The 9,622-nt window shown below is 37.0% G+C and overlaps 1 protein-coding gene across 3 annotated transcripts; it reads left to right on the top strand.

Moving 5' to 3' along the window:
* The first annotated feature begins 653 nt into the window (after positions 1-653).
* On the top strand, positions 654-5,518 carry LOC122309984 (probable RNA helicase SDE3). 3 transcript variants are annotated; one of them, XM_043123835.1, is made up of 5 exons: positions 654-856; positions 1,481-1,908; positions 2,158-2,517; positions 3,749-3,970; positions 4,400-5,518. In XM_043123835.1, the coding sequence occupies exons 2-5, from the start codon at positions 1,531-1,533 to the stop codon at positions 5,336-5,338; spliced, it is 1,899 nt and encodes a 632-aa protein (XP_042979769.1). In that variant the 5' UTR covers positions 654-856; positions 1,481-1,530; the 3' UTR covers positions 5,339-5,518. The 3 variants fall into 3 exon arrangements, with proteins under 3 accessions (XP_042979769.1, XP_042979770.1, XP_042979768.1); XM_043123836.1 differs by having other exon boundaries at positions 1,481-2,517; positions 4,400-4,888; positions 4,983-5,185; XM_043123834.1 differs by having other exon boundaries at positions 1,481-2,517.
* The last annotated feature ends 4,104 nt before the right edge of the window (positions 5,519-9,622 follow it).

The raw sequence follows: 9,622 nt of genomic DNA on the forward strand, positions 1-9,622 counted from the left end.
CGTCTCATTTTCATCTTTGAAAAATGCGTGGCCACTAGGGGGTGATCTCCAGACATTTCTTCGATTACTTTTTATTTTTTTTATTTAGTGATTAAACAATAGTTTTTAAATAATATCGTGATTTTTTTTATAAAATATCTAAATATATAAAAAAATGCATGAAAAAAGTGAAGTACATTGGAACACATTCTCGTAGGCCTGTTTGGATTGTAAAAATATTTCATCTCATCATTATAATTTTTCTAAATTTTTATATAAAATATAATAAACAACTCAACTTTTTTTTCAATTTTAAAATAATAATAATATTATTAAAAAATAATATTTTAAAAATATTTTATTCGAGTTTCAACTTTCATCTCATATCACCTTATCTCAACTCACAAATTATACTGTTATCCTGATATGAAAAATGCTACAGTTAGAATATTACCACTTAAAGTTACAGTTAGAATATTTTATTTTATTTTTATTTTTCTTAATTATTAAGTAATTGATTATTAATAAACTTATATATATTTTTTAATTTCAATAATTAAAGAGGTTAAAAACATATTTAAAAATAATAATAATAAATAAATAAAGTCCGCATTTGTGCTAGAGGGGGCCAGCACCACCTTTTAAAATGTAGATACTTTAAAAAAGAAAAATTCATGAACTGATCGCTGTAAAGCATGCAGAGTACCATGAAAAGAAAAGGAAGTATCTTCAGACACAAGGTTCTTTGAAATTCTCTGAATACTTTTTGGCCTCCGTTCTTTGTTTGAATTCTCAGTGAGCTTCAGCATCATCAAGTCAGTGTCTCCCTTGTAACAACAAGCTAGTCAGGGCTCAATCTTTGGCTCGCGAACTCCAGGTAATTTCTAGACTCTGCCATGCACCGTATGCCCCGTTTTCTCAGATTTTCGATTGCCTTTTCGGCCACCTGTTTGGTTTCTGGGAAAGTTTTAAAACAGTAATGAAAGTCTTGGCCGTTGCTAGATCTTTAATTGGGAAAAGGTTGAGAAGTCAAGATTAATCCCGATCACCCATTTATTTCTTGTTTTTGTTTTGGAGTTAAAAGTAAAATAAGAACTACAAATATTCTACATTTGTTTCCTTTACCTGTACTCACCTTTTTCCCTTCGTCCAAACACACACACACGCACACTCTCTCGCTACGCACCCGCAAACACTAAAAAGGATCTGCACGCTTGATATAGTCATGTCCAATATTATCTTTATTCCCGTATATTTGAAACGATCTGTCTGACTCTCTCTTCTATTGCTATTTTAATTTGAGAAATACTTTATTAGCGAGTGGATCTCTTTCTTTCATCACTGTTAAAAGTAGCAAATTTAAAATAACAGGATGCTAACTATTTTGAACTTGATGCATCTAAAAGAACTATGTTGGACCTGATAAACATTAATCTCTCATATGCTAGGTTAGGTTGTGAATTTCATGTTTAATGTTTTGAAATTTGTTCCATTTTCTCAGCAATCAGACAGTTTACTGGTTTCCCTTCGTTTTCACACCAGAAGTACGATATGTCTCTGTTTGTAGAATTCTTGCGTTTCATTCTTTGTTGCCATACAGAACATTTTGTTGATGGTGATGAATATGATGACACTACCTCGAGGAACATCCATTCAGTATATAGATCAATTCTAAGAACCAGTAAATCAATTTTAAGAACCAGAACCACATTGTACCCTGATAATGAACCACTTTTACCAAATTCAGCGCCTAGTCCTTCATTAAATCAAGCCAAAGTCGATGTAGATTCACGGATAAGAAATTCATTGATAATCAAGCAGCCATATGTTCAGGAATCTTCCCAAAGGACTAACGAAATTTCTCCAAACTTTAAAAATTCAGTGCAACCACCTTCATTTTCTTATACTGATCCTCACTCTTCTTCCAACCTGCCCCCATTTTCTTCCATTTTCTCTTCAGTTCCCCGAAATCCCCCAAAATCTTCTTCTAAGTCATCTGCATCATCCCATAAAGGACCTCCATCTCCAACTGGGCCATCTTCATCTTCCCCTAAGCCCCCTCCAACCTCTAAGCCAGTCACATATCCAACTACATCTCATGCATTAAGTGAAGAAAGAAAAACGAGTTATATATTAAAAGTGGGTGCAACATCATTATTTGCAAGTTCTATATCCAATCTGCCCCCATCCTCTTCCAGCTCCTCTCCAGTTCTCCCTAATCCTCCAAAATCTTCTCCTAAGCCATCTGCATCTTCCCTAAAATGGCCTCCTCCATCTGGGTCATCTTCATCTTCCGCTGTGCCCCCTCCAACCTTTAAGCCAGTTCTATGTCCAACTACTACTTCTCCTGGAAATGAAGAAAGAAAACAGAGTTATATATTGGAAAAGGGTACATCACCTATATTTGCAATTCCTGAGTACATCAAACGGCAGATCAAGGAGAACATCGTGCCTGAAATTCTGAGGCAGCCTTTGTCTCCTTCAACGTATAAGGCTTACTTTACTGCTCTGTTATATGCTGAGGATTTCTACTTGGAGGTACTCATAACAGCCCTATATATATATATATATTGCTGTTTTAAGGTAGCTTAATTGTAAAGCAAATAACTCGGTATATATCAAACCTCGTGTATTGTCCACTTTGAAATCTTGCTTAATGCTAAAGTTTTTAGTTAATTTTAATAATTCATGATTTTCTTGTTATTTCCTGCTGCTGAAAGTTCTAGTGAAAACTAAAAATTAGGGATATCATGTCCTTTTATGGTAGTTAGCACTCGTACTGTACTTTGTTAATAATTAGGGATGGAGTAGGTTGGTTATTATAATGGTCAACTCATCTTGTTAGGAATCACCCGATAAATTTCAGTGGTCCTTCTTTATCAGTTTAAATTCAAAAAAGTATTAATAACCATATACCCACATTGAAATTTGAAATATTTGCAATACTGAAAATTTATGAAAACTTAATAAGGATAGTTTTGCTCCCTCTCAAAATTTTCTATTATATGATAAACAATTTTTAAAACTTCGTAACTATATAATAAAAAAAATACCGAAACAATTTTGGTTGTATTTCAATGCAAATACTGCAAGGAACAGAAAAGATGCAGTGAACACTAGTAAGAGATCTCCTCACTAGAGACAAGTAGAAATGACACAAGAACCACTTAAAAAACCAGTTTTGATTGAACCTCAATGTTGGCATGTCAACAAGGTCATTATAGTTCACCTAAGTCAATAAAATAAGACATATATGTTGTATGGTTATGTTATTCCCTTTATATATATATATAGGATTTTAGTTCTGTTGTGCATATTTATCATATTCAGTGCTTTCCATGGTGTGAGAGAAGGGGCTTATATTCCTGCCAATATCAATAATTCATGAAGTGGCTTTGTTGTCAAAACTGAACTAGCTTGTTAATTCTCATTCATTGAATCAATCATACAACACTCTGTCTGATGGTTGGCAACAATCAATGTTTTTGTACCATATAGTTGTAGTTACCGTTAGAACCACAACTTATTTTGTGCCCCCAATGTTCTATCTTTTGTATAGGTGAGTGTGGCAAGTGACATGAGCCAAGTTCTTTTTTTAAAGTCTTCACGGAAAAAAAAAAAAAAAGCTGTTCTTAAATTAAGGGAGTGTTTTACATTCTTGTTTGCAGAAATCTCTTGTATAATTATAAGCTATATTATTTTCTTCTCTGGTGTTTTGTGATGGAGGAATGCTATTCATTTCTTAACTTGATGCTTTTATTCGAATTAGAAATGGAGTGATTTCCTCTTGAAGAATGTGACTTTGGAGTTCCAGGAAGCAGTAATCTATAAAGAATCAACCAAGGACAAAAATCTTAGTGGAAATCTTAAGAAGAAGAATAAAACATTTGTAGTTTTTGAGATTGATTCTATTCCTGAGAGGCGGCCATTCCTTTTATCGAGGGACTTGGTCTATGCACGACCTTCGGGTACAGAGATTGAGCCCTTTCAGGTAAGCTTTCTGATCTTCCATTAACTTATGCATGATAAAGTCATGAAATTTAGCTTGTGGATGAAGCACATGGGTATTTTTTGCATATTATTTTGGTAGCAAGGATATGTATGCAAAGAATCAAGACAATAATAAAAATAATACCATTTAGAAAAAACAGATAGAAGCATATTTTTTTCCTTGCCATGATTCATAATGTTATTTTGGTCTTTATCTTAGTTATTGTAACACGATTTATCTTGGTTATCTGAATGTTATTATTTTATTCCTTTTTATCTTAGGGATATAATCATAACTTCCTATAGTTTTCACTATCAATTTGACCGAAATAGTGGAATAGCACAAGCAATCTAAACATTGAAAGCTGACCAAAGCACGGGTTGGTTCTTCCATATTGTCTATAATACTGACGTTCTAAATGGAAAACAGGGTTTTGTCTGTCGTGTGGTGAAGAGCACTCGCGTATTAGTGGACTTCGGAGACAATTTTCATTCTCAACACTATGCTTCCAGAAAATACGACATCAGCTTCTCTTTCAATAGAGTGTGCCTAAAGAGGGCTCATGAAGCAGTTGAAACTGCATCAAATCCTTCAATCCAGAACTTCCTCTTTCCTGAATATTGTATATCCCGAAAGGACAACCTTAACCCACCCAGTCTGCTTCATGCCAATCATGAAGTTAGTAAAAACAAGGTCTCTGCAATTCGTCACATTTCAAGCTTGCGGGGATCACCACCATATCTTCTCAGTGGCCCCCGCTGTGTAGTCACTGCAATGGATCCAGAAAAACTATCAAGTACTGGAATTGTTGTTCAAGAAGCAGTATGTGAAATATATCGGATCTCTCCTGAGTGTCGAATTCTTATCTGTGCACCCACAAACAACACATCTGACGTGCTGACCAGAAGTTTGAAAAAGGTAATTTTAGAATCGGATATTTTTCGAGCCAATGCTGCATTTCGAGAGATGGATGGGGTACCTGCTGACATTCTTCTTTCATGTCCTATAAAAGGGGAATGTTTTACATGTCCTTCATTACAACAACTTCGGAAATTCAGGGTAATTTTGTCAACTTTCGTTAGTAGCTTTCGATTACACAATGAAGGCATACCTGCTGGGCATTTCAGTCACATTTTTCTGGTAGATGCCTCATTGGCGATGGAGCCGGAGGCATTGATACCTTTGGCTAATTTCGCTGCTGACAAAACAGCAGTTATAGTTACCGGCGCATCCACAAGTCATTCAGCTAGGGCCCACTCTGACATTGCGAGGAAATATGGATTGGGGGAGTCACTTTTTGATAGACTTTATGAAAACAGGCTTTATAGCAAATTCAATCCCATGTTCATCACGCAGTTGGCGCAGTAGTCCTTTATCTTTAATTTCGACTGTTCCTTCGTAAACAGCAATATACATTTGTACATATGCTGCTACCTTAAGTTGTTGTCTACTTGTGTGTTTTGGTGCTGCTTTATCATCCTAGTTGTATGTATAAGTGCAAAGATCTCTCCTGGAAGTTCAATGATGATTTCCTTCTCTCTTTCTATATATCGGAAGTTCATACATTTGTGTTCTGTCATTTGGGGAGTAACAGCTCGTTTTTTATCTCCTTTACTGACAAGGAAATACTGTAAAATTCCATTTTTGGGGATGTTATTTCTTTTTATCATTCAGTTTGTCATAGACCATTAGCGTCATTTCCTTTTGTTCACTGCTTAAAAGAAATGCACATGATCTTGCAAAAGCAACAGTTGCAAGAAATTCCATTTGATATTGTTTGATTATAGCATTTATTCACATCCCAGTAAACAATTAAATAATGAGCATATGTCATTTCAACAAAATAACATCTTATTTAAAAGGAAAATAGTTGAGTTTTAAGAACTTATTGAGCAAGATAAACAAATGCTAATTAACCTAGTAAACAATTAAATAATGAGCATATATCATTTCAACAAAATCACATGTTATCAGTATGATATTCAGTTAAATAAACAATTTAAGTTATCATGAAACTCATCATCTACTAAGCTTATAGTCACATTGATCATAATTAGATTCTCTAAGGTACAATGATAGGGGTGTAAAAAAAAATTGAAAAATTGGTTGAACCAGACCAAACCAGGGTCTGGTTCAATTTGTAAGTGGTCCGGTGCGCTACTGGTTTTTAAAATCCAAAACTGATCCTAAACCGGTGTAGTACCGGTTTTCATATTTTGAAAATTGGTTTAAACTGAACCGGACTGGTATATATATTTATAATTTTTTATATTATATTATATATATATTATATGTTAAATTGCTAATTAATATAATCTAAAATTCTAATCTTATTATTCTAGTCTATAATTTCATAACATAAAATTAATATAACATGTGATATAATATAAAATTAATCTTACAATTTTGAATATAATATTTGATATCACATATATAAATTTTAATCTTATAATATAAAACAGTTCTTGTATACACAACCGTCATTGGGGAACCCCCGCGGCATCAGCTGATTTTTATTTAAAAAACAAAAAAAAAACAAATCACAACCAATCGTATGCATGTTTCTTAACAAGTGAAGAATAAAAACTCCTTGGGCGGTATAGTTACCCGAGAGAACAATGACAAAACGGAGTAACCGTGAAGGGGAGGTGCGATGGAGCTAGCGTTGGGCACCGAGGAAGGTGGGGCAGGGTGGAAATCGATGGTGACTTGGCTGAGTTAATGGCATAGGGACTTCGACGGAAGGAGTAGTACACGGCTGAGCTGGGCACTGAGGAAAATAGCTGAACGCGTCAGTAGCTAGGATCAGCAGAAGACAGGTGGTATGGTGGTGTTGATTTGGTCATGTCTCCCAGTTGGTTATGGTGTAGCTTAACATGCGCGAGTGAGGGTGGTAGAATGGCAGATGGTCCAGAGAGTAGCATAACTGAGTTGTAGCTGATCTTGTGGAGCTCGATGGCGACGTAACTAGGCAGTGGAAAACTCTGGTGACGGTCTGGGTATCACGACCGAGCTGGGCTGTGGGAGTCGCCGTGGTGGTTTCATCATCAAGTTGTAGAGTTTTCTGTTGCTGTTGACGATGCAAAACAGGGGCTGCATCCGTGCATGTATGTGGTAGATGGTGCAAGGTGGCTGAGCAGGGTGGTGGATGAAGCTCGCGGAGGTGATCACTGTGGTGGATACGGTGTGAGGCAGCGGCTAAGGTAAACCCAAGAAAGCCAAGCTCTGTTTCGATTGCTAAAAGCAAGGACCCTTTTTGTTGTTTGTAGGTGATGGTGTGCAGTTGCACGCATTATTTCTTTACCATCAAAGTTCACAAATTTATTCCCAGTAGCAGTTGTTTTGGAGCAAACCGAGTGGGTCTTCCAACTTGCTACAGATGGTGTACAAAGCTAAATGTTATGGTGTACATGCAACCCCTCCCATTCCACAACAACGACCACGACCACTCTCTGGTTTCGAGAAATACACACGAAGACATTCTTTCTTTGGTTTCAAAAAATACACACGAAGACATTCTTCCTCCATTTCCAACAATGCAACTCAGAATCGCAATTTGGTACTTTTCATTTCTTTATTCCTTCCTCTTCTAGGTTCGTTCGTACTCAGAAAACAATCTAAACATTTCAAGAGTTTTGATTATTTTTTTGCAAGTGTTAGACCAATCAACTCTGGACATTCCACACTTGAAGCCGATGATCATGGACTTTCCAAACTTGTAGCTGCAGATCAATCTTCTCCAGAACCAACGTGTTCAATACCTCCCTAATTTTCCTCTTTCGCTTGTATCATGCTAGAAGTCTTATTTCCATCCTGTATATTTCTATATTTATTCTTGTAAAGCTGTAATATCTCCTCTCCATATTTACTTGTGTAAAACCACAACGTACACTGCACTATTTAAATTAGAATAAAGTTGTAGCAGAGACTAAGTTGGTCTCTCTGTTTTCACCATTTCTATTAAGTGTATAAAGTTCTTACATGGTATCAGCCAGCTAAGGCTCACGCACAGCAATACCGTTCCTATAACCCAGCTTCCGCACAAAAAAAAAGCCAAACACCATGGCCTCTTCTCTCCAAACTTCAACTCAATTTCCGAAATTGGATGGCCCCAATTATCTCACCTGGCGGATCCAATTTCTTGCTTTCCTGAAGAGTCACGACATGGTTGGACTCGTTGATAGTACCAGCCTTGCTCCAGCCAAAACTTTGCCTGACAGATCTCTGAATCCGAAGTATACTCAATGGTCTAAGAAGGATAAATGTGTTCTCAGTTGGCTCTATGCCTCTATCACTAAAAAACTTGTCTCTATCGTCCTTAATCTGGAGACTTCCAAGCAAGTCTGGGATGCTCTTCAAACCCGTTTCTCTTCGGCCTCACGATCTTGTGTTGCCTTTCTCAAAAGACAACTTCAAACCATTTCCCAAAGTACTCATTTATGCCTCTCTTACATTGAAGAGGCCAAGCTCTTCTCAGACCAACTGTCTGCTGCCGGCAAACCCGTGGAAGAGCAAGACCTCATCACTTACCTTTTGAGTGGACTCAAGCTGCAGTTCATGCCCTTTGTCACTGCCTTTACCTTTGCAACTAGGGACAAGGACTTCTCTCTAGACGATTTCCAGACCGAGCTTTTGAACTTTGAGACATTAATGGAGGCCTCTAGCCCCTCTGTTCCCGCTGACAATAATTTTGCTTTTGCAGCTACTTATTCAAAGTCAACGGCGCAAAACAAGAATAAAGGTCCAGGTGCTTTCTCCCAAACTCATTTGCCTATACCAACTACACGTCCCCCATCTCATGTGGGGCCCTCTAGCAACAGGCCAGATGCACCTCACTCTGGTGACAACAAACCCATTTGTCAAATCTGTAGTAAAAAGGGTCACATGGCCCTTGATTGCTACAATTGGTTTAATTTCTCCTATCAAGGCCGCTTACCACCATCTGATCTTGCTGTTATGGCTGCTGAAGGTAATACTTCTTATGCTCAACAGGTGTGGTATGCAGACGGTGGGGCCAATGCCCACATTACCAATAATATGGCAAACCTGACCACCGCACAGCCCTATGAAGGAGAAGAGACTATCACAGTTGGAAATGGCTCAAGTTTGGTGATTCAAAATATGGGTACCACATCTCTCGCCTCAAATCATTCCAATTTTACTCTATCCAATGTTCTTCATTGTCCAAATGCTTCCTCAAATTTAATCTCTATCAACCGATTTTGTTTGGATAATGATTGTTATTTTGTACTGACTGGAAATGATTTTTCTGTGAAGGAGAACAACACAGGGCGACTACTACTCCAAGGGCAAGTTAAGAACGGACTCTATCCAATTGCAGACAATAAATCTAGTTCCAATAAAATTTCTTGTTTCACGGCTAAACTTGGTGTGTCCACCACTCTCGACACGTGGCATGATCGTCTTGGCCACCCATCTCAAGTTGTTTTAAATAAATTGGTCACTTCTAAACATTTAGATGTTTCCACACCAAATAAAATAGGATTTTGTTTGTCATGTCCTTTAGGGAATCCAAACAATTACCCTTTAGTGACTCAACTCGTCAAACAACTCATCCTTTAGCACTTATTCATTCTGATGTATGGACGTCTCTTGTGTATTCGGTTGGTGGATCGAAATATTATGTTATTT

Source organism: Carya illinoinensis, chromosome 5, assembly GCF_018687715.1.
Source record: "Carya illinoinensis cultivar Pawnee chromosome 5, C.illinoinensisPawnee_v1, whole genome shotgun sequence".
Lineage (NCBI taxonomy): Eukaryota > Viridiplantae > Streptophyta > Magnoliopsida > Fagales > Juglandaceae > Carya > Carya illinoinensis.